The following is a 26,585-nucleotide window of genomic DNA, read 5'->3' on the forward strand; positions in this document are numbered from 1 at the left end:
AGGCTACTGCAAGTCTCTGTGAGAGAGACTCTAGTCTTGATTCATTGTTCGAAAATGGTAGGGAATAACTTTAAAGTTCACCCTGAGAAACATACTCTTGCTCTCATCTGAGTCGACAGTTGTGATCATCCTTTCTTTAGCTCTAGGAATAAAGTTAGTCCTAAACCAATTTGCAACATCTAAGGGTGAATAAACCTCTTCAAGCAATATCTTAATCTGATTAAGACATCTATCACAGCTACCCTGAGATGTCTTTCAGTCCAATTCTCACAAAAATTGTCATTCTTCCCTTATGTCCTGATATGAAACTTGGCCCAGCAGTCCATGAATAGATTCCCATAGTGTACAATGGGAGGTGTACAACTGGAGAGGTGCGATCAAATAAAATACCTGTGGAAGTTATCCAGAATTTGGCAACAATCATAAACTAGCATAATCCCAGAGCTAACTCAGAACAGAAGGATTTAGAGGACCTCAGCATTTCACCTTCTTGCCGGGAACTAAGGATACCATTTGTTAATCAACAAATCTTTTAAAGTTTGCCTTCCAAGAAGACGTTCTCTTGTGTCACTGATTTCTGGGGGTAATTACTAACCACCGAAGATATTTAAAGCTAATTACACACCTCCTACTCCTCAGAATTTAACTTGCATAGCAACCAGTTTCCAGGCAACACTTGCCACTGTATAATAAAACTAATAGTTTTATATAGATATTATATACATTATATACATAGGTGTGCGTGTGTGCTCTGGAGATGCACACATAAACACTGCAGGACAGAGGAGGTCTCTTGGTTAGTCCATTCTTTCATATAATTTCCAGTGGTGATACATGAGGTCAGGGCTCAGCATATAGATAAAATAAAGCCAGGCAATGTGCACACTGCGCACCAGCTGAGAATTTTGCAACAGCATTTTAACAGGCAATAAAATCCAGGCTGTTTTAGCTCTGTAATTAGCTCTGCATCTAGTCTAGGTAGCTCAAGCATTTAATCAGGGCTGTGTGCTTAGCAAGTGGACTGTGGACAGGAAATGATCTTTCAACTTTCAAAATGGTCACAACATACATGTTTATATTGTCCTTAAACCACCAGCACACTCACACAGTTTTGCATGTATTTTGCACTAATGGAGAAGGAATATCACCATGTGGTGATACAAATGTTTTCTTGTGCCTACACCTGGTGTAATTAAATCCATGGACTGTATGAAAGTGATCAAGTATGCAACACTCTGCAGAAGGATGCATATTGGCAATACACACATATGTAGACTCCTGAATTTACATTACTGTCTCTTATTTAAGTAACTTTTTAAGCCTTGTCTCAGTTCCTGTGCAGATTGCTGCACATTGTTAAGTGCTTAAAGTAAACAGAGGAGGAAGTATCACCAGATACTTCACATGTCTCACAGCAAAAGGAAGCACTTCACAAATAACCTGAATATTCAGACTTTGTCAGTTGAAAGTCAAGCAGCACAGAGGAATGGAACCGAGTGTAGGAAACAGAACCTTCAGCTGACAAGGTTGTTGTTGAAGGGTGTGATGTAATTATGTGGTAGAACTTAGTTTTTCTTCTGCTTTTATGTTTTATGGTTCAAGATGCAGAGGCAGCAATCAAATATGTACTTTTGAGTGAAATATTCTCAGTCATCCGTGTGCCTTATTTCAGAACGAAATTTAGAAAAAGTATATTGATATTTGGTAAACGATTGATCAAAAGCTATCAAATGTGGCAGCAGGCCCTAGAATCAAGACTGCACCCCACAGATGCAGGAACAAGCCATTTCACAAGGTAAGGAACAAATCAGTGCAAAGGAAGAAAACAAAAGTTGGTTTTACTTACCTAAATTTAGATTTGGAGATCCGATGCCTGAAAGATAAGAATTGCCGTTAAAGTCTCTGAAGCTTTCCCATACCTCCTAGGCTTTTATGAGAATAGCAGAAAGAAACAAGCTTAATTATTTTTTTGCATGTATACTCTTTTCCTTTGGAATCCCTCGTAAGGCAATGTGGGCTCTGGATGGGATTAGGATTCTCCAGTATCCAAACCTTTTTTTTGGTGGGTGTTACGAAGCAAAAGTCATGCTGTGGTTGGAGTCTACCACCTACGAAGATCAACAAATAGCCTTTCTCTTGGGTAAAAGCATGGCCTAAAGTTAGGGTTATTATACATCTACCAAGTTTATTTTTTGAGTGTGACTCTTTTTTTTTTTTTTCCCTTCTATTAAAATATATATGACTTACTTATACAAACAGACATGCTGCTTTCACATATCACCTGTCACTTCAAGATACATAAGCACATTATGAAGCCATGGGGAAAATAGTGTTTTCTTTTTCTCATAGCAATTTAGTGGAAAACAGTATATGGTGAATGTTTTCATACTTAGATAATAACACTCACATTTATTTGTCCCTGTTATCTGTGTAAAGCAATCTGAATGTAAATGGGCTGAACAATTAGAAATTCTGTCTCTGTCAATGAAATTCTGGTTATTAAGCACTGCTGAAAGTTGAGCCATGCTCCCACTATATACAAGTTTAATATCTAATTCCATGCACTCAGGATCATTCTCGTCAGTAATCTCATTAGCCTTGTACAATAAGTCACAGGCAAAGCTAGAGACAAACCCTAGTTCTACAGCCACTAACTTGCCCTGCTTGCTCCTTGTCCTGTAAGTCCCAGAAACTCTTAGGCTGCTGTGGTGTGTACACGCAGGTATGTGAACAAAGGTATGTGGATGCAATGACATTCACCAGAGATAATTTAGGAAGCTTCAAAATCCACTACCAATAACAAAAGACACAAAGATCTGGAGAGTGAGTGTGAATAAGACATTCCTGCTGAATGGAAGCATTTCTTAAGGTTCCCTTTATGATAGGAAAGTGATTCATCATTGACAACAGTCAGCAACGGTCTCCCTGCACTGGCTTAAAAATGGAGCTGTGTTAGCAGATGCAGGAGAAAGCAATTCTTAAAGCATGCAATGCTACCTCCTGTAGTAGTCTTAAAGCTGTTTGAGGACATTGGTCACTGACAAAGAATGATGGGTCAGTTTCCTTATGTGGAAGAGATTTTAGTGATAGGAACATTTCACCAGCAGATGGTCCAAGTCAAAATAAATAAAAATAAAAGCTCTCGCACTGAATATATCTTTCTTGCTGTGTCACAGGCAGCTTGTCTAGGCCACCCACTAGGCAGCAGCGTGGTCACAGACACACTCAAGAATCCTTTTGATGGAGAAGAAATAATGCACTGGCTGATCAGAATACTAAATTATGCTGAGGAGACAATGGAACTGTAATAGGGATGGCTGGTGAAACACCTACAGAGCATGCCCTTAATGTTCATGCTATCCCAATATCTTACTGGGAAATCTTGCTTAAAATGTCCTGCCTACTGTAATGGATCAGGTTTGCAAGCAACAGGAAGGATCAGACAAGGCCAGGAGAAAGAAAAAGAATAAAAATAGGGCAATGTGGGGCAAGGCTCAGCGCTGAAAAAGGAGAGGGAAAGACTCTCATAGGAGGGAGCTTCAGGTGGGACAGAAAGAGAGCAAGAAAGATATAATGGGGTACTTGCGCAGCGGAAAGTGAAGTACAGGGAGGATAAAGTCCTCTGATGACCTCACTGGCGATGGCTTCCCAGTAAGGAAGCTCTGCTGCATTTAAGGAATCTTTTATTTATTTAAGCAAAAGAGATGTGGCAGGTGTAGTACTCATCACGCATGTGATAATTACATCTTTGGAGCATTATGAGCAACAGCCAAGTGCATTCAGTGCTCCGACAGGTTAGCTGTTCCCCCCGCCCCACTGCCTTACTGTTATGGCAGAAAGCTTTATCACAAGTGGGTGTGATTTATATATAGAACAGGACAAGGGAGGAGGAAAAGAATTATATTTAGAGGCAGAATCAAAGATGAAAATGAATTCTGGAAACACAAACTGTGCAATAACTGTTTTTGAAAACATTATGCCCTAATCTGAAACTTTTTTTTTTTCTTTTAAATGATGGCTGTAATCAAGAAGCCCTTGCCTTTCAGAATGAGGGTTAACATCATACACAAAAATGCACTTATGGTATTTTTCAGGCCATCAAATGGCCTCTTTGTGACAGTCCAAACTGGCACTTGCAAGGGGTTCAGCATGAACCAGATTGTCTGCTATAGGTTTAAACACAGATTTCTTGTACTCCTCATACTCTGGATGTTTTATGTCTTTGAAAGAAGGAGATCTTCTTCAAGTGGGTGCAGCTCTGATAAATCTTGAGAAATAGGCTTTTTTCCTCAAATCATGATATTAGAGCCTATATGACAATTATCTCAGATCACTACTGAGTGTTTTTGTTATAGAATCTGTGTAACTCAGATTACATCTTAGAAAGGCGAACTCTAATCATGTCTTTATCATTTGAGTACAGAATCACAGAATCACACAGAATCACAGAATGACCCGGGTTGGAAGGGACCTCAAGGATCATGTAGTTCCAACCCCCCTGCCTGGCAGGGCCACCAAACATACACCTTTACTAGATCAGGTTGCCCAGAGCCCTGTCCAACCTAATAGCTATGTTTAATTTTCTAAAGCTCTTCTAAACCTTATGTGGCTAAGGTAAAGTTGCCGCACACAGATAAAACAGTGAAATGTAAAAAATTTATCAGCATAAGCTGGGGACAACAAGCATAATTCAGATGTAGTGAGACATCCCATATTCTAAGAGATAAAACAGCACAACAAAACCTTGGGAAGCATTTTTCCCTTTCTATCTTCCTGCTGATGGAAGGCCATAGCATTGTTGTAGTAGAGATGCTGGAATCCCTGAAGAATAGATGCCCACCCTAGGGTCCTTTTCCTCACGTTCCTAGGCCAAAAGTATACAGTGGCATAACATTTTAATTTCCTAATAATCTCTCAGTAAAATAAAGTCTTAGGGCTAAGTTTTGCCCTCAGCTACATCTCTGCAAATTGTCCTGAAGCAATGGACCTCCAGCCTGTCACACACTATCCTCTCTACAATACAAGTAGTACTGCGTTATTATTCAGTGACACACAATGACACACAATTTCTCGCTTCTGTCAGTTTATTAAAAGCTTCAAGCTAATCAGAATGGAAGACTGTCTCCAGAGAACTTGAACTATGAGGTGGATTGGGATCAAGCACTGAAGAGCATGCTGACCCAAAGAAGTGATGCTGTGTTTAAGAGAGAGATGGCTGTTTGCTAGCAGTAATAAGAACCTAAAGAATATCCTTAAGAAAACTGGATCTATCTATCTTAAAATTTAGCTAGTTTGTTATTTATTAGGTTTTCTTGAGCTGGGAAACAGACAGGGAAAACAGGCCAGCGCTTAAAATTGAGTGAGTAACCCTTCTCTCCTTTTGGCAAGTCACAGGTAAGGCCTGTCACAGAATCTGAAGCAGGAAGATAATGCCTCCTCCACAAGGGCATGCTGCTGTCCTGAGACACACACCTAGAACTGACTGTGAATAACAAGAATGCCACGCTTATAAATAAACTGTGGAGCAGTAGTGAATGCTGATATGTAAGGGTTTCTGCCATGTGTTTTCCTTCTGAAGCCAGAAGAAGTTTCAGAGCTTTTGGCAAAGTCTTCTTTCTACTACTCCTGATGTGATTGAACTGTCTCCCAAATATATGGAAATCCCAGCCAAGGTGAAAGTGCCAAGTGGCTTATCATTTCAGGGAGAGCAGATCTTTTTAAGCTCTCTTCCCCTTTGAGCTCAAGTGCTTCAGTTTTCTACCATGGCTCCATGAAATTTAGTTTCCACAAAGGTCTCTTTTTAGCTAAGACATACATATAAAAGCAAGTTCTGCTGTGGCACTCCAGGTCTGCATGGTTGTATTAGAAAATTAGCATTCTGGTTGTACTGGAAGATTATATATGCTGCCATCCTGTGCAGAACAGATTACTGTTGATTATGAGCAACAGCCTGTCGGCAGGAATTTGAGACCTGCTGAGCAGAAACCATAGAGGCTCAGAGAAATTACTCACTGTTGGGTATAAGGCTACCCTGTAAACAGAAACCCATTGCTCCTAGTTCCGGGTTTATCTCACTGATACTTGTTGTAGGGAAAACACATTTCTTTGTACCTGGAGGCAACAGGTTATTAAAGCTGTGACACACCAGAATTAAGATAAGTTCCACTTCCAGACATTGACCTTGAGGATAAAAGCTGTTGCGTTTCTACTGCAGGGCAGATGTCAGTGCAGTACAAGGCAATGCTATGACAGAGACGATATATTGTGGAATTTGTGGGACATTTTTCAGTGCCCCATGGAACCCCACAAAACCTTTTTTTCTTTTTTCAAATTCAGACACCTGATAAAGGTAGCACCTATTTAAGGAAGGAAAATACTCCCTGCCACAGCTCGTCTGATGGCAACAGAATTACTAAGGATTAATACGAACAAAGTTTGTGTTTGCTTGTTTGTTTTAGTTTTAAGAAACTGGATTTACACACTAAGCAAAGAGACACTAGATTCTTCCTGAAACTCCTGCTGGTTTAACGTCTGGCATTGCTCCAGACAGCACAGCTGATAGTATGGCTACTATAGAAAGAAAAGCTTCTTTGAAACAATCAGAAGGAGACAGTGTGTTTGAGAGGTAGCCTCCTGATCTCACGTAGCATATGTCTCTGTGGAGCTGAGAAAGGCTGTCAGGGAAGATCTCCTTTTCCAAAAGGCATGCTTGAGCCTGGCTTCTCAAGCAGATCTTTCTGTCATTCACAGATGATGCCTTTCAAAGCTCTGCAGCTTTTTTATAAGAACAAAAAGAACAGCCAGTAATTCGGAGTTATCTTTAATAAAAACACTTTTTCCTTCAGTCTCCTATGTACGTTTTCTTTTTATCACATGGGTATTCTGACAGCAAGGTTAGTCTGTAACCATGGTGGTGGTGTTGCTGAGGTGATTAAATGTCCTAACAGCTTGATGCCACTAAATAAACATATTACCACTGCTTTGAAATCTCCCTGATACTAAAGTCATGTCCAGCTGCAGCTTGCCCAGTGCAGTCTCTGACCCCTGGGAAAAACGTGCTTATAGCAAGAGAATGGGGACTTCTGGCTATTGAGTGATTTTAGTAGGCTGGTCAAAATGAAGGGTCATCTAAAACTCAGCACATGAAACTCAACTACTGAATAAAAACCTTCTCTAGCCATTTCAATTCTAAAAAATACAAACTTCAGAGGGCTCGATTCTGGGTTTAACCTTCAACTACAGTAAATCAGGATGCCAGGATCACAATCATTAACATGTACTGAAAGCTCACTGGTACTACACGAAGAACACATCTGAAAAACTCAACTTCGCAAAAGAACTTCTTCCATCCTTGAACAGCACTGGGTTAATTATTGGAAGCTCTGGCCAAATTCTGATGCTCTAAGTCACGTTCTACCAAAGTTATTCACTACTCAAATCAGTACTGAAATCCTTGCTTACATTTTATACCTGCTGGAATCAGAGTTCAAGACAAATCAAAATTTACCCATAAGAGAGGAATTTGCAGCTCCACAAGTTTACAAAACCAGGAAGCACTGACAAATTTGTATTTCAGTCCAGACTTTCAAATACAAAGATACAGTCATTCATTTTCCTGGTTGAAGGCTCCCATTCATCTCTTGGAGATGAAAAGCAATCTCCCCAAGGCCTTGAGGATTTTGACTGTCCTTGGATAGGGGTGTTAAAAAAATCCCCTTCTCAATAACAGATTTCAATTTCCCTACTATATGCCACCTATCTTCAAACGAAATGGAATGTGGCAACGAAACTGTTTATCTCTCTCAATCTTATATGTACTGCTTTGCTGACACTTAGGCACTATTTTAAGATTTACAACATGGGAAGAAGAAACGAAGCTCCATTTTCCTGTCATCTTTCTTTGCTTTCTTAAAATGCATTGGATATAGTTATTCCTTCTCCTCTATGCTGTGGGCATAGTGAGCACTGTGCCAGACCATTGGACTGTCATTCTCCTGTGGATATGTTGGATCATTTTCAGTAAACTCCATTCTAAGTCATGTTTATGTTTAGAATTGGGTTAAACTTCAGCTCTCCTGGCCACATTCCAGTTTACAGAATTACGTTCTCCCTGCCAGAATTCCCCATACTGTTACAGTGCAAAACAATTTATCCCTCATACACCTCCTTATGCACTTGTGTCCTTTCCCCTTATGTTTTTAAACACCTGTCACATTTTACCCTGAAAGTAGCTAAACTCTAACACTGTGAAAACAATCATTGCACATACAGTTTCATGAAGTGCTTTAGGATCCTTTGGGATTAAGGACATTAAATGAATGCAAGCTGTAACATTAAAAATATGTGCAACTTTATATTAACAGTTCCCATTGTTGTTGGCACTGTGTAGCACTGGGGGACCCATTGTGTCAGGAACCATAATTGCAGAATAGAGATGGTTCTTCAAATTGGATCCAGCTGGAAGAAGTGGTCACATATCCAGCTGCTGCTTCCTATAATGTGACAAGAGCACAGGCAGCTCAGTGAGGTGCTAAATGGAGAGCTACAACTGCCTTACTGCTGTGAATAGACCTTGACTGGATCCTTCTGAAAAGAGTTCATAATCTAAACCAGACTCAGCAGGTAGACAAGAGCAAGCGGGTGAAGGAATGCTATCATACTTTCTTCTAGGGTTTGTAAACCACTGGCTGACACTTCCAGGAGAGCAGATTGAATTTATAACATATTCCACATATCACGTCTTGTAATGCAGATAAGATCACTTCCTCTTCAGTTTGTAGAGGAGAAGGCCAGGGGTGTTTGAGGGAGATACAATCAAGGTTTATGAAATCCTGAAAGTGATAGATTAGCTGAATGCAGAACTGTTGATCATCAGCATCACAGTATAAGGAGGAAAGGACATTGACTAGAAGTAGCAGTATATCAGCTTAAAACAGAGACGCTAAACTACTTGTCTACACAGCAGGTAGCAAGCAGCTGAAACTTGCTGCCACAGGAGATTGTGAGGACAGGCTGCATTAGCAGTTTCAGATAAATCCATGGCTGACAGGTCCATAAATGGCCACTAAAGGCAAAAATGAGAAGCATCTCTTCTAAGATCTCTAACACAAAATCATGAATTCAGGAGCAGAAAAGTGGAATGGAAGGCAGAAAAAGACCAGGCTTGCATGGTTCCCATCCTTTTGCTGTCAGGGTCTGAACACTGGACCACAGGCCTAATGAAATACAGAATTCTTCCTATATATTTATGATCAGCAGTTGATCAAACAGAAGGATACAAAGTATGTCCAAGGACAGGACAGAGCCTCAAAATATTCCAGCACAGGGCTTAGTCCAGTTTTCATGGAATGAAAGAGGGTTAACATATTTCCCAGCAGCATAAAGTCCATTCTTGTTTAAGCCATGCAAAAGGGAAGAAAGGACTCCTGTGGTCTGTTCATGCTCACTGTGAAGTTAAAAAACACACTTTCCATAAGTGCTATCTTACATGTTGTTGAGTCTGTCTACTTACTACAATGATGTGATTTTGAGAAGGCTTTACTCCCTCCCAACTGCTGCATTTATTTTTCACTATGATGTGCTCAGCACTTTAAGGGTGTAATTCAGGTTGCAGGATGGAAGCTATCATGTGTGCTTCTATTACAAGGCACTGTAAAGTGCAGAGGAACCATTAGAGAAATTAAAATATACTGGTCAATTCCACTGTTTGGTCTGCATATACTGAATTTGATTAACTATCACTAAAGACAAATTTTAAAATAAGAACACTTATCCATCAGTTCTTCTTTTAGCTACTATGCAAACCCGGCTCTGCTTGTTGTGGGAATTCTGTGGTTTATTTATATCTCTGTAATCCCAGAGGCTCTCCACTAATGTCCGCAGTGAGTTGACATTGCAATTAAGATAAGAACTGGGATTAACAGATCTTCTCCACCCTCTTTTCACCCATAGTGTGGTTTCCTTCCCCTTAATGAGTCTAACATTTGCCTTGGCTTTAAACCACCAAGCTCAAGCCAGCACCTGCCCACATATAACTGTGTATATGTACTCACGCTAGCCTAGCACCGCAGTTTTCGCCTTCAATATCTGTTCCAGGGACGTTGTCTGTGTTCACGGACTCGGTCTCACTGGTGGGCATGCTCACTGTAGGAGTCAAAGGGAAGAAAAAGAGAGGGTTGGCCATTAGAACCTGACACATCTATTATTGAATCACATCAGCCTTATTGAAAAGACCCTCAGCTGCAACTCCCAAGGATTAAGCACTTAGCTGAGCAAGTGTACTGCCTCCCTGCACACACAAGGCTGAGCAGGTAGACTTGGATTGCACATTGGTTACTCAAATGCTAAAGAAAGGGGAAGAGTCAGCTGCTTTCTTTCTTTTTGAGTCAGTTCCTAGGAACTGTTATGAATGAAAATCACTGAAAATGAGAAGGCCTGGCAAAACCAAGAAAGAAGCATTTGCTTAATTCTACGAATACTTCAGAGGATGCCTCTTTACCTGCACCAGCCCAACCATTTTACTACCATCCCCAGTCTCTTCTGGAGTGGAGTGCAAACAAGTACCAGACTGAGAAGTAATCAGATAAAAGGTTTCAGTTAGCCTGATAGCAAGTTCCATATAAATAATACTGATGGCCCATCTGCTGTATAGTACTGCTAATGGGTTTCAACCTTACATTTAAAGCTTGAACTCATAGGGATAGAGAGGGGAATTCAAACTCTCAGACCCTTTCAGACATTACCAACAAAGAAACTAATGAATATGAACTATGGCAGAGATTTTATTTTGACACTCATGAAATAAGAACTGGACAGTATCCCCTACACTTCTACAGAAACATCATGGAATAACCATCAAATAAAAGCAATCTTAGGTGTGAACCTATTTCATTGGGGTTCAAGAAGGTGTCACGTCTTCTACCTGTTATGAAACCTTAATATTTTATTTGCTTCTGTAGGTGAAAAAGATCCACTGTTTCCATTACACAGTTTTCTCCCAGCTCCTCTATGAACTGTAACTCCTTCAGCATACTAACATTCAATTTATGGTGGAAGAAAGGATAGCATTCAATGTGCCCTCTTCCCTTTCCACCTCTTTTCAGATATACAAAAAATGCTACTTCCAACTGAATAACAGAAGAGTTAGGTCTCTCAGGTGGGATGTATATCAGAGGTGAGTCTTGACAGTATGCAATATTAGCTGTGGGAGAAGCTTCTAATAGCTTGTCAAAATAGGTCACCCATTAATAAGAAAACATCTAATAGTGAGTTCTTGATCAAAAACAAACCAAACCAACCAACCAACCAACCAACCAAAAAAAAAAAAAAAAAAAAAAAAAAGAGAGAGAGAGAGAGAGAAACAGTAAATACACTGTGAATTCCAGTTGGGCAGATGTTTAATGAGCTATGGGCTCAGACATCCTTTCAGAAGCTAGAAAGATACCAGAAGGTTCTTCCAAAGAGGTCCTGGGTTCTTGCTTTGAAAGTATTATGGTAGAAATGCCCCTCAAAATCTTTCCTGCATGCCATCCCAATAATGCAAGTGCCTTCAACATCTGTCTTTGGAAATCTATAAGTTCTTGTACTGTGTTATTCAGGAACATAGACCATATGAAATAATGGTCTTTCTAGCATTCTTGACATAACTATGAAATACTGTATTCTAATGGTGCCTGTTGCTTTACAAAGACTAGATGTTTGAATAATCTCGTCTGTTCAGAAAGATGAATAAATAAATCAACTGGATTCATATTTTGATGTGCACAGAAGAGTCAGATAAACTGTAAGAAAAAGAGACATTCATAATTAAATTTTTCAATCCAGACAAAGCCCATCATCAGGAAAAAATAACAACCAAAAACACCAAAACACTGATATTTGGTATATCATCTTTGAGGATGAGCTAAAGCACTTTCAAGACATATTTGAGCTTACTTGCAAATGGGAAACAATCTTGAAGACATAAGCAAGAGATTGATTTGCAGAACAGCTTATTATCTTGAGTGCATGAAGAGGACACTGCACAAGCAATAGCAAAAGCAAGGCACGCACATGCAGAAATATACAAAGATACATTATGTGTCAGTCTTTATAGAGATATATAGACAAACACACATACAAATATACGTAGTGTGGACACAAAGTGCAGTGGAACATTACCATGGGTTTCTGTGGAGTGACTAAACCAAGAAAACTTTTCTTTCTTCTTGTCAGGCAAGCCAGCTGGAGTGCTTCCTTTCACAGACAAGATGGTCAAGTACCAGGAACAAGACATCAATAGTGAACATGCAGCCAGTGACAGGCAAAAGAAAAAAACAAGGAACTCAGCTTGCACATGACATCTACTTCTGCCAGAAAACTTCATTTTGTGAATTAAAAGTACAAAATGAAAAAATAAGGCATATAAAAGTAAAAAATATTATATCAGACCATCAGAGGATAACCTCCCCTTGTTTTGTGTTCTCTTTGAAATTTATCTTCTGAGAATAATAAGTGGTTGAATTTAAGTTTAAGGGTGAAATCCTTTATTCCAGTGATTTCAGTGGCAAAACTCTTCTTGCTTGACTGAAATCAATGAGTCTAAGGTGATTACAACATGTCCCAAAGTTTTCCTCTGATCCTTAGTGTCATGATCTGGACCAGCCCATTGAGATTTCTTCCATTGAGCCCCAATGAGATTTATTGTTCTTTTTTTCCTATTTTTTTCCAATATCAAGAAACTTTCCAAAAGTGATGGGGATGCTAAAGAAAAGTTGTTGGGATAACTATATTTCTCTGTCTTTCCTCTGTCTTTTCTGTGTTTCAGGCTAGTTAGTTAAACGCACTAACTCCCGGGCACTTACTACACAGCACTGTTGGTAAATGTTAAGGACAATAAGAAGTATTATGAAGTTATCATGTATAAGAAGAATGATGGCCAGAAGTTAAAGGCCAGGATGGATGGGAGATGTGGACTGTAGTCTCAAATGTGGTATGTTCTCAGCAGGACAATTGCTTAATTTTATGTGGCACCTCACTTCATCTTCAGTATTAGGGATAGTCATGTGCATGTCTGCTATGAGGTTCACTTAGGACAGTTTAAAAAAATCCTGAAAAAAGAAGTTGTCGCAAAAGATTTGTGTATAAACTTGGGCTGAGTATGAGACGAAGTAGACCAAATATTGCCCACACAGCTTTCTTATCTGATTCAGTTCTCAGAGACGCAGACCTTGTGCCTTTACCCTGGCTCCAGTCTAGAAACAAGGCAGGCATTTTTTGCCGTCAGCATAATTAATTATTGGAACCATGTACCAAGAATGCTGGTGGCAAATCCACCACAAGAATGTTTTAATCATGAAGAGATGTTTTTCCAAATGGTGGGCTCTAGTCCAGACCAGAGCTATGTTCAGGATGATGCTATATGGACTATGCCATCTCAGTGACTGCTTCCTCTTCATAATTCTGGAAGCTGAGACAAAAGTGCATTTCCTCCTACCTAGACACAAAGTGACATAGCAATAGAAATTCTGGTGCCTCACCTCCTGCTCAATATGTGATCAGTGACTTATGCACTCTTACAAGAGCTGTTTGCTGTCAAGTTCAAAGGATAACTCATTGAGCCCAGATCAGAGGTCCCCACAGGGCTGGGTTCTGCCAGAAGCAGTGTGTGCCTCGACCTTCAAGCAGACCCATAGATCTTCCATCTACCACAGGCTTTGCCTTGCAAGGCAATTCAGTAACCAAACTACACCGCAGGCATTTTTTTTCTCACACACACAATTCAATTGCATGCCTAATACCTTAGGGTATTAAGTTATAACTTAGGGTATTAGTTTAATGACTAAATACCTATAGTGAGATAGGTGACTACTTGGCACAAGTGAGAGCAGCCTCTGTTCCATGTCACTGGCATCAAGCTTTGATACCAGCCCTACACTTGCACTAACATATGTCCCTCCAACCAAATGCCCTGTGGACATGTAATAAATTACTAGATGGCAGGTTGCCAAGAGATAGCCAACTGGTCTAGTAAAAAGATAGACAGCACTTTCAAATGCCCTTCTGCGTAGCACTGAAATATTTTGTCCCTTTTTACACACTTAGAGAATAATATCTAGTCCCATTTCAGAAATATCACTACCACTGTCGCATTTTGCATTTGTGGCAGTCTCGTCATCTTGACAGTGGAAGGAATTCCAATATTCAGATTTATCTCCATGGATTATAATGTTGCCACGCTTGCTTGTTGCTGAATCTGACTTTAATTAATCTTGCTGTGAGAATTTAAAACCTGGGTAAGATGATCCCTGGGCAAAGGATACACAAACATAGACAAAGCACGTACTTGTCACAGATGTTGATGGGATACATTACTAAATGACTATGCAGATCTTGACATTAGTTTTAGAATGGGATATGTCAGAAGCTGTTCGTGTTGCCTGATGTGACATCTCTGATTCAGATATTTGAGTTAAGCTCCAGAGACAGAGGTTCCTGTCACAAGTTTTCTAAGTGGCTCCCTCTGTCACATAGACAGGCTGGACATTTGCCTTAGATACCTACACTGGGTACCTCACTTGGAACAGTGTGATAACTCAACAGTGTGTTTACTCCTATTCAAAGATACCTGCTGTGAGTTTTCAGGTTAAGAAAAGGAAAAATACACCTCAGCGTGTATTCTGAAGTGCCCATGAGGACTCCAATTCTTCCAGCACTCTAATTTCTGCTGGTATTGAATGACACAGCAAAATAAGGCCTAAGTCACCCCTTTTGTCCATGCTGGTATTTGAGATCAGATTAACCTGATATCACTGCCACTTTGTTGTATAACCTTGGCCACATAACCAAGTCTTTCTACATATCTGTTCCATTTCTCTAAAATGGGGATTATAATTCTGCACTCACCTTGCAAATCTCTTTGAGATCTACAGACAAAACACATTACAATAAGCCCTAAGTACTACAGTTATTACTGATGCTAATGCCTCCCAAGTGGGAGTCCGCAGAACTATAAAGCAAATCTAAAGAGCAAAGAAGTCCTGTGAATTCTCCAGCTGAGATTTAAGATTCCTTTTTTCCATCAAGTACAGCAAGAATAAATTACAATATCCAGGCTGCTCCCTTTACCAGTATGTACATCAAGTGATTGACTTTGTCTGCCTGCTTCATAAGGTGCCTCTCCTGCCCGTCATTCCATGAATGAGTTTACGGACAGCTGTCAGAATCTTGATAGGCTCATCTTTTTCTTTTTTTTTTTTTTTTTTTTTTCAATGGAGAGCTCTCATTTCAATTAATATGTGAATATTGCTTAGCTTTCCTCTACTCATTGCCTGTTAGGAAATGCTGTACTCATTCATCATATTCATTAATGCAAATAAAATACAGCTTTTATTCCGCTACACAGGTTCAGTGTCTCACGAACAATAAGTGAGTGTGTTCTTAAATGCAAGCAGTGTGCACAGAGTAAACCATGCAGAGGTGAGTAGTTTTCTCTAGATCTATTCCTGATTTTTATTATTTCCCCAAGAAAATGTAACAGCTGTGGCTGGGGAACACAGTCTGTTTGGAAAAGGAGCTCAGCTCTGCAATAGGAAGGCTTCTACAGGAGTAGAGGGAAGGGAACTTGGAATCAGGCTCTTGGTAGTTAAGCATCTTTCAAAGACAGACACAATGCATCAGTAAATCTAACACTATAGAAAAAAATCCAGAAAAACTGTGAAAATGCTTACCAAGGACTCAGAGGCCAACACCCATAAAGACGGCATTACACACAACATGACATTAAATACATGTAACACAAACGCTCTGAATAACCTAATGTTGGGTTATACAAATGACTGCAATTGGCAGGAGAGCGTGAGCTGTAGTTGCACTCAAGGTCAAATCCAGGAGAGCAATAAAGAGCCGTGAAGTGGTTGTCAGTTGCATCTGCTTCAGTCAAAAAGACCTTGACACCAATGTGTACCAGCAGCAAAGATGGAGCATAAGGCTTGTTATTGCAGTAGAACTGGGCTGAGAAGACTGATAAACTGCAGCATAGCTTACCAACAGGAGCAGGGGTAGGAAAATTGCCAAATACTGAGATGGTGTATTGTAAATCTGACATTTCATTTATGTATATAAATTATATATTTTACAGTATAAATTGCAACATCTATCTTTCATATAAAAAGACTTGCTTCCACATGTCCTTCTTCCCTTACAGAGTGTCACCACAGGCATGTATGCATTCTATGACATTGAGAGGACACAGTCATGGGCTTAGCAAACTTACATGATCCTCAAAGAGGAACCGGAGAGAGAGAGAAAGAGAGATCTGTATCAGCTGTGCAGGCGTGTGATTAAGAGATCTATCATTAATACATGCAGATTATTGTGCACCTTCAAATGTATTACCTCGCCACTAGTTAATCTTCCTGGGACTTATTTTAGTACAACATCTTGGCTACTTTAAACAGGCATATTTCAGATTAAATATTCCAATTTTCTGCTTTTTACAGTATTATCAGCTGTCATCAGATGCATCATTCCACACATTTTTCTTCATTTTATCCAGTGAGGGGAATGCACATTTCAGAGAAGCACAGCCAAACTTCTGGCCCTGACAAGAGATGGCCTTTACAAGGCTTTGACGTGTTCTGGTGTGTATTTGAAAGGAAGAACTGAAAACCCTCTTTGTGTATCCCTGCAAGGGGGGCAGAGATATTTTTTGCATAATCTGTTGTACCTCAAATAACTCAGAAGCACAGGGCCATCCAGAAAAGAGTTTAACCCTGTTACTAAAAGGCCAAATGAATGTCTTCCCTGGGTAACTGCTGTGCTAACACCTGATTCTGCATTAGGAGCCCATCCACCATTGTGCAGAGTTTATGCCTTCAAGAGCTATGAGAGCAACCTGCTTTAACCCCTGCGGCTGAAAGACAGATGGGCTGGGTCACAGGGTGAAAGAGCTGCTACCAGAACAGATCTTGATAGATGTCTCTCCCCTAAATCTGGACCCTCCTATGGTATTCTAAACTTGTTTTCTCATCTGATAAATGTTTTGTATAGTTTCCCTTGCTAAGAACAACAGCCAGTGAGTCAAAGTGCAAGGCACTGACTTGCCAGGATGTGGTTTATAGCTTCATTTTCTGGTGTCAGTCTAATACTTTTTAGCAACATCTCCAGTTCCCACCGAATTCTGGAGCAGTGGAGAAATTCAGTTAAAAAAATGGAAAAAAGAAAGAAAAAGGGAAAAGAAAAAAAAAGGCAGTGAAACAAGAGAGGATCTACGATGTTTTCAACAATATTTTCTGTCAGTGAAGAAATAAGAACTGCTCATTCTGAAAGGGTCTGCAAGATCTCTCTCTCGTTCATTGTGATTATGAACAGAAGAAGGCGGGGTAAGCAGCAATACCATCAAATGTGCTTGAATCTTGATACACGGACACAAGCAGGAGCACATTGCTTGAAAATCAAAAAGATTCTAATATTGCAGGCTGGCAGGCATCTAACAAATGAACACACAAGAGCTGCAAACATTGTAGATAATGTATTGGGAAGGGATCCAAAGGTTGATGAAACAAAATGAATAAAATAATTAGCAACAAGGAAAGTGCCCTGAAGAGAGAATAATCAGCAACTAAAAATACATATATATATCCCTCTGACTTTCATCACTTTTGTTCCTCTAATAATCACGAGGCTACTTATATTTTGCTCACTTGCATTGTTATTAGAGGAAATTATCAGCACATAAGCTTCAAGCACAAATGTGGTTAATGCAAGTCATATGTTTCCTTAAATTTCTGTGCGTGAGGGAACTTCTGCATCTGCCCATCCACAGAAATATACACCTGGGTGGTGAATCAGTAACTTTAATGAGGATCTCTACTTCAGCAAAAGCATCTTTGTTCTTTCAGTTCACTGCCCTATGAATCTGTCTTCCCTGCAGAGTCCGGGAGAAGCAAAAAAAAAATTACAGAAGCCAGTTCTAACTTGATCTGCTTAGGTCATCAGAAACACTCCAGGGAGTGCTGCTCACCACCTAGATTGCCAAGCTTTAAAGTGACTGAGATGCAGCACTAGCTGTTTTATGACATCCCTGTCTGTCACAAGCCATTTCAAGGTTGGTGACACCTGAAGACCTGGCAAGCAGTCTATGGTTTGTGAGCTTGAGCACATAAGAGGATGTTTCAGGACAGCGGGGACTGTGCTTGTGTTTGGATGCTTCAGTGAGTTGGGAGCTCACAGCGCAAATCTTTCCCAAGGGGAGTTTACACAGCTCTGCAGCTGGGAAGTTTGGGAAGGGATTGTGCCTGGGCTGAGAGAACAAGAAGATAGGTCTCTCTGAGGACAGTCTGGTACTGAAGAAGGATATTATTCTCCTGGAGGCTGGCTCTTGTTGGCAGAATATCATGCAAATGAAAAGTGAATGTGGGGGACAAATTCTATTATTTCAAAGGACAGACAGGGCACCTAGGCAGAGGCTGGGTCACAGGTAAAGAAGCTGTTGGAAAGAACAATAGCAGTGACTGAATATTTAATCTGAAATGCGCCTGTAAAATGCAAGAGTGGTGTATGCATGTCCAATATCTAAAGGGGCCTATAAGAAAGAAGGGGACAAACTATCACAACAGACTTTAGCAGGATGCGTTTTGATAGGACAAGGGGAAATGGTTTCAAACTAAAGGAGGGGAGATTTAGATTGGATGTGAGGAAAAAGATTTTTACATTCAGGGTGGTGAGGCACTGGAGCAGGTTGCCCAGAGAGGTGGTGGATGCCCCATCCCTGGAGACGCCCAAGGTCAGGCTGGATGGGGCCCTGAGCAACCTGATCTACCTGTGGGTGTCCCTGTTCACTGCAGGGGGGTTGAACTGGGTGACTTTTAAGGGCCCCTTCCAAACCAAAGATGCAATTTAAGAGTAGCTTACTTAAAATATTTGAGCTTTAATATTATCAAGAAAAGAGAGCAACAAGACAATCCCTGAGCAGTCCCGCTGCACAGGATGTGCCTGAGAGAGATTAATTCTCAGAAAGTGAAGACATTTTCTAATAGCAGTCTTCATTTGGGAAGCATGAGAAAGATGGTGGGTAATGCTTTCCTGATGATGAATAATCAAGCAGTTCTGTTCACTGATCGATGGGTAAGGTAAACACGTGCATTAGGTATAGGTCACTCTCAAGCCAGGGCAGTGTCAAAGTGCTGGATCCTTGCTGCATTCATAAATCTCACTGACAGATTCTATTCAGTTTCACAATTTGAAAAGGAAATCACCTCTTCTAGTATGAAATGCACATAAATTTCCATTTTTAAGCCCTACTCTGTTACATTTCTTCTGTGCCTAGTAAATAAAATGCTTGCAATTTTGTGTGCTGCTCCTGCATGTAGTGTTCTTTCAGACGCTTTTGCTAACATAATGACTAGTCTGATACTAGACACTATTATCACAATATCATGAGTCAGAAGCATGAGACATGCTAGCTGGGCAGGCTGAGTTACTGTGCAGCCAGGAGAAAAGCAAAGAATTCAAGTTAAAGAGTTTTGTCCTTAAAGTCAGCTTGTCAAACCAGTAATTAAAGCTTTTACATCTCTTGAGTAGGGCACTGAGAATAGGTCAATTACCCCAATCCAAAAGAACAGGCATTTTATATTAGCCAAGAAATAATAGATTCTTAGTTTGCAAATACTTGGAGCACTCAGGAGAGTGAGGGATTGATAACAACAGCTTGAGCTAAGCTTAGTGTGGGCAGGTGTTATGCAAGCTTCCCTCACACAGCTGTGTTAAAGCAAGTAATTAGTGACCTGACATAGCCCTGCTATTCTGCTCACGGTTCTTCAAACAGCTAGATAATACACTTATATTTTGATCTGCACTTTTGTGAGGATCCATGCAACTCTGCCACTAAAGCCTTGCTCTGATGTTTAGCCCTTCTGCTACTTCAGCCACGGGGTTTTAATCCCGTTGGTAACCTCCCCATCTTGATCTCCAGTGATTCCCACATGCACCTGCTCTTGCATCCCCTGCAGACTTCTACAGTTTGCTCTTCACAGAATCATCAATGTTGGAAAAGAACACTAGGATCATTTAGTCCAACTGCCAACCCATCACCACCATGGCCACTATTGATGTCTCTCAGTGCCACTCGTAGGGGGTTATGTTTGACTGCAGTCCTTCCTCAAGCAGGCAAGAAGTGAAGTACATCATGCTGTGCCCTGAAAACTGTTTACATAGAAATGAAGGTGTAAGCAGCACTACAAACATCCATGGATCCTTCAACTGAATTTTAATGTGGGCCCCAAGGCGTGAAAGGCCAGCTTTCTCATCTGTTGACTTACCTCTGCAACCCTGCTCAATGAAGAGCTGTTGCAGTCAGCAGGCACACTCAGTGTCACAGCTATTTTCAGTTCCCCAGTTGGAAACATTTCCCTTCCCCTAACACCTCTCTGGGCTTGATGTCATGTATGAGATAACCAAGATGAGATGCCTGCTTTTCTTCTCAGGAACAAACCCAACCAGGGATTTTAACCCTATTAGCAGACTGTACTGGAGAGGATGGGAAGGCTCCCAATAAGTAAAAATGAGTGGTCACAGTGCAAGCATGTGACTGCTCCTCCATCACAGCCACGCCTGCATCAGGATCCTGCCACAAGCTTTCCAGGCTTCCACCAAAGTGCTGAGTGCCATTCACAGCTGTCAATCCTCAGCTGCTCCAGCACCGGCTATCAGATCAGTCACACACACACACTGCTCAGCTGTGTAATGTCACCCAGACGGCCTGTCACCATGCCATGCTGTGCTACAGGGACATCACTGCCTAACCAAGCTCCCATCAGCTACAGCTCATCACACTGCTCCACTGTGCTGCGATCACAAAAGCAGCTTTCTAGCCCTACCTGCATTTAAAGCAAAACACTATTATTTTTGCCTCCTCGTGTGACTGCTTGTGAATCCATCTAAGAAAGCAACTGGCTGCTTGGAGCAAAGATAACTGTGAGTGGTAGGGAAGGGGAGGATACAATATTTCCCCAGGGGAGCTCTGCTAATGCACCTCCTGCCTCCCTCAGCCTGCCCTTGCTCAAACCACACTCTGTTGGTTCCTATGAGGCATTGGATGGCATTCTGGATGTCCCACATCAGCTAGCACAAAACTAAAGCACAAAGCCTCAACTGCCGTATTTTATCTGCCAGTCTATAATAAAAGTCTTGGGTACCATTAAGTATCTATAGCGATATTCCCTTCTATACCAACTTTCCTGTTAAAAGAAAAAAGAAAAAGAAAAAAAAAAAAAGGGAATTATAAAATTACAATACCACCTTCTGCCCATTCAGGCAGAATGACAGTAAACTATCAGAGCTAAAACTGTCTTTGATTTTTGTACATACCCCTACTTTTTATTTGTGTGTATACAATGTCAGGCACGCTTTGGCCCCGATGTCATCTGGCAGTAATGTAATATGACTGATTGTCACCCTCAGCGGCTGTTCCTACCTCCAAACACACGTTCCCTGTCCCTCAGCCATCATTACTGAACACCATAGCCTCTCATCTGACAGTTTGTTATACCACATAAAAAAGTCCTCAGGGTTTCAGCTGCTACCAGTCCTGCTCCACTGACGCTTTTCTCTCAGTGGAGAGACACTTAAGGCCACGTCTGCGATAATTGTTTTTCAACTGTACATCACTGGTCAGTCTTACTGACTTCAGCAAGAAATGCTGAACACTCCACAGTCTTGCAAAACATTCTGTAAATGCCCTTATGGAGATTTAAGAGTATACTTTAAGCTTCTACCTTAAAGAACTGGCCTTGCTGTCCAGATATATATTCAGATTGAGGGTTTATGATATTTCTTCTTAAAATTTTCCATAGAGTTCATGGCACTGAATGCCTTCTGCACCTTCCTAAGCAATAGGAAATGAAGCACATACAATCTGTCAGAAGGTACGGCAATGGCACTTTCCTCACAGACAGTTGCCTCTAATGTCCCTTCAGGTAGTGGTATCACAGTGTAAGCAGATAAATCTTGACAGATTCCAGAAGTACTTTGTAATGGGGCAGATGGAGATTAATTTATTTACACAGAGGTGTCTTCCTCAGCTATATATACAATGAATTCTCTCTAACGCCTTCCCATTGATGATATTTCAATGTTACATATTAGTACTAAAGAGGATTCCTACATCAACAGAAGTCTTTCTTCCAGCAGGCAAAACAGAGGTGTTATCTCACCACACAGTCTTTACTAGGGAAATAGCTTTTATAGTAGATAAACTTAATGTCCTATCAACATTAATGTCATCCTCTATGTGCTGTAGCTGGTCACACATCACTGCTCTAGCAGTACTCAGTGTAGCCTTGTGCTCCAGGTTACAAGGATCAGGGAAGGGAGGAGCTAGAAAAACTGAAGCTGAACAACACTAAGCAGATCCTCAGCTACAACACAGGTGAGCACATGCAGATCACCAAAACATTTTCAGTCACAGGGAATCTAACAGGAGTAACGTTTTTCCCCATACATAAACTACAGCACTCTGGCATCTTATTTAATTTATGTGCCGTTCGATGCTGTAAGGGAATGGAATGAAAAAATTGAGCCTACAGGCAGAAATTAGAGTTTTAGACTTCATTCTCACACTGCCTTCTGTTTTGTGCAACAGTGGCAGCAGCAGCACAGAAGACTCAAGAGATGCTTGTTGCAACAGCAGTCCATGGGTCAGTTAATTTTCTCAGATCTCCACTAAAGACCACCAGAGTCCATCCAAGGAGCTGGATGCAGGGGTCAGACAAATACTTGAATCTGTCTCAGTTCCCCTAAACTGAAGAGTTACTCCACTCCAAACTACCAGGTCTCCTGATGCTCTGTTGGGACAAAACAGAATTACAGATTGCAGTGTTGGCCATAGCAATGTCCTGAGGCTTCCAGAGTATCAGCATCTCTTTCTTCTTTTGCTCTCTATCCAAACAAAGGCACCAATTTGTCTTCTCCATATTTTCTCCAGGCTTGAGCTAAATTTCATTTGGGTTAGATGGGATTTAGCTAACTGCAGCAGTAACCATCAGCAGAGAAGGAAGAAGGATTTTGAAACAGTTGCTTGTGTTTTTTCTTTTTTTATGATTAAAGCTTCCCTTTAGACACAAAGGAAGAGAAACCTGGAAGTTGTGAAACCTAAGGAACAAGGAACCTAACTGTTGCTTTTTAATAAAAGCTGAGTTGTTAAATTACATTAATAATTAAAAACAATTCTGTTGATTGACTTAGTTAATTAAAAAGTGAACAGTCCGTACTTCCAGGGTAACGAGAAAACTATATCAAAGTGTATAATATACCTACAGTGCTTTTCCAGGGAAGGAAAATTTTTCCAGACCATCCTGATCAAACCAATAAATGCCTTATGTTATAAAGTATAAGGTAAAAATTCTGGTATAAAGGACAGTGCAGTAGTATGAGAGACTCTCACACAGAGGCTGGGCGGCCTTCAGAACATCATTTAGCTTTTATGTGCCTTTTTCTCTGGAGACTTTAAAGCCCATTCAGTCCCAGCGTCTTCTGTAGGCAGAGCTGCCACCCAGCAGCTCAGGCATTCCAGGGCCACATCCAACCTGGCCTTGACCACCACCAAGGATGGGGCCTCCACAAATTTTCAGGGCAGCCTGTGGCCTCACCACCCACTGAGTAAAAAGTTTTTACCTAACTTCTAAACTAAAGCTGCCCTCTTTTAGTTTTATACCCATTCACCCTTGTCTTCTAACTATGAGGTCATGTAAAACGTTGGTCCCTCTCCTGCCTGTATGCACCCTTCATGCATTAGAAGGCTGCAATAAGGCTTTCCTGGCACATTCTCTTCTCCAAACTAAACAAGCCCAACTCCCTCAACCTATCTTCATAGGAAAGGTGCTCCAGCCCTTTGATCATCTTCGTGGCCCTCCTCTGGACCCACTCCAGCAGCTCCACATCCTTTCTGTACTGGAGGACCCAGGCCTGGATACCAGATGGGCCTCACAAGGGCAGAGCAGAAGGGAGAAATCACCTCCCTCGCCCTGCTGGCCACCCCTCTTCTCATGCATCCAGGGACACAGTTGGCCTTCCAGGCTGCAAGGACACATTACTGGCTCACATCCGACTTCTCAACCACCATTAAGTTAAATTCTTCTCTGCAGGACTGATCTCAATGAGTTCTTCTCTCAGCCTGCACTCATATCTGGGACTGCCCCAAACCAAGTGAAAACCTTGCACTTGGCCTTGTTGAGCCTCATTGGACTCTTATGTGACCACTTACAGAACGTGTTCAGTTCTCTTCCTTCTGTTGGGTCAACTGCACCACTCAGTTTGATGTCATCAACAAACTCACTGAGGGTATGCTCAATCCCACTATCTAGGTCATTGATATTGAAGAACACTGATCCCAAGACGGAACCCTAAGCATACCATTCATGACTGGCCTCCATCTGGACACAAAGTCATTAACCACAACACTCTGGCTATGACCATCCAACCAGTTCTTTATCCACTGAACAGTCTAGCCTTCAAATCCATATCTCTCCAACTTAGAGATAAGGAAGCGGTGCAGGACCATGTCATAGGCCTTGCCCAAGTCCAGGTAGAGGACATCAGTCAACCTTTCTTTATTTACCAGACCTGTTACTCCACCATAGAAGGCTGTCAGATTGGTTAGGCACAGTCTGCCTTTGGTAAAGTTGTGCTGGCCGTCTCAAATGAAACTGGCCAGAACATTTTTTTTTTCCCTATCCAAATACTAATTTATATGTATGCTTTAAAGAATCAGTCCAGTAGAAGAAACATTTTTAAACATAGGTTTCAAGCAATTTTTAATTTCTCTTTGTTGAGAAAATTAATTTTGTCCATCTTTATTTAATTTTGTCCATCTTTGTAAGTGTCTTACCCTTACTCCTCTTGGAAAGGGTAAGGTGAGGAAGACAAACAATCCAGGGTAAAGGCCCTAACAGCTTCCTGGTTTGTTAAATGAGATTACAAAACAGAAAGTAACATGTAAAGACAGTCAGTAGCAAAATCTACTCCCAGACTTGTTTTCCACAGGGGGAAAGGTCAAATTGTTGACATCATAGTTTTAGTGATATCTGTCATTTTTCCATTACAGGCTATAAATGTTTATCTGGGTTCCACATATTCAGGTATGGAATCAAAATGCTGGTAATGTTGGTGGTTCAAATTCATGACAGATACAAAGGCATTGTAACCAGTGGAATTATGCACTGGGCAAACAGCAGTATCTGGGTCATGCAGTCTTGTAAGTGATATCAGATCTAAAATATCTCATGCTCTCCCTTTGGTGGATGACAGCTACACGGTAGTAAAAGCCACAGGTGAGAACAGAAAAGCCTCTAGTACATCAAGACCCAACATCAGACAATATTCTCTAGTGCTGACGCTTGCCTTTTTTGTTACTAACCTTAGATAAAACAAACTGGGGCTCAAGTCCTTATCCAGGCAAAATCCTCAGCAACTTCAATAGGAGTCTTGCCTAAGGACCACAGGAGTGATTCATCCCAATGTCTAATGTCCTGATGTCCCCAAAGCTTCTTCTAGGCAATATACCAACTGTGGACTCCAGTTTGACATTGGAAACATAAACCCATTTTGCAACATGAGCTTCTCTTTCCACACAAGAAAAACAAAGCATTTACCAAAGCATTTTACTAAATCTGCACAAACTGTAGTATTCATACAAAGAACAGCTTTTGAGCTACCTTGAATACGACAAGGTAGAAAAATGCCACTGGAATTGTTTACTACAATACATGGATCAGGCAAGGTACATGTCCAAGAGCTGCTGACACTCCTATCCAAGCAAATCATGGTTTTGGACCTCTACAGCTGAGTGCATGAGGGATGTTTTTTCATCCTAGGAGAATCAAATATGTGCACTAGGAACCAGAAAACGCTTATTTTGTCTCTGTCTCCAGGTGAAAGAGAATCAATCACAGCTGCTAAACCTTGTGAAACGCCTACCAATTGTCCAACAATTTTTGGCACTGCAGCTAATCTTTCCATAGTTAGCAGATGATTATTTTCCACATCAGCAGACAATGATAAAAGAAGATGATAGTATGATTTCTTCTTCTTTAGATGAGGTTTTAAAAGATAATAAATCACTTTACAACACTGGCTTTTATTTCATCATATATATGCATGGAAAGCAAGATGCAACCAAGTTGTATGACACTCTCAAATCATCAACTAGACTGAGGACTAGACTGGTAAAAGTTTTGTCTTCAAGACCGTGCCTCTTGGAGCTTTTGCTTAGATTATCTTAAGTCCCACATGAGCACTGTGTTTTACTAATTGCCTTTTGACAATAGGCAAAAATAATCTAAACCGTCAACAAGAACTGGACAGATAAAACCTAAAAAGCCTGAACTTTTAGAGAAGGTGGTCATGCTTTTATTTCTGTTGTGAAATAGAGTCAAACTATGTGCTATTAGAGCTCTTGGGAATTAAGCCCTGTTTCAATTGAAATTATTGAGTCTACTGTTTCTAGAGTTCTTGAATTCTTTTCCTTTCTTTTTATTTTCTGTTTGAACCAAGCATCAGCTCAACTATGCTGTTCTTACTTCTGGCTCAGAATTCAGAAGCACAAAGCATGA

General features: G+C 40.8%; 1 protein-coding gene across 1 annotated transcript in view; it reads right to left on the reverse strand.

Annotated features, from left to right (window-relative positions):
* CACNA1C (calcium voltage-gated channel subunit alpha1 C) overlaps positions 1-26,585 on the reverse strand; it is a 451,547-nt gene that overhangs the window by 101,864 nt on the left and 323,098 nt on the right. The window contains exons 10-11 of the mRNA XM_015865321.2: positions 10,053-10,143; positions 1,847-1,873 (exon numbers count right to left, since the gene is read on the reverse strand). Coding sequence (XP_015720807.1) covers positions 1,847-1,873; positions 10,053-10,143 — 118 coding nt within the window. The remainder of the gene's footprint in view (positions 1-1,846; positions 1,874-10,052; positions 10,144-26,585) is intronic.

The sequence above is a fragment of the Coturnix japonica genome, chromosome 1 (genome assembly GCF_001577835.2).
Source record: "Coturnix japonica isolate 7356 chromosome 1, Coturnix japonica 2.1, whole genome shotgun sequence".
Classification (NCBI taxonomy): domain Eukaryota; kingdom Metazoa; phylum Chordata; class Aves; order Galliformes; family Phasianidae; genus Coturnix; species Coturnix japonica.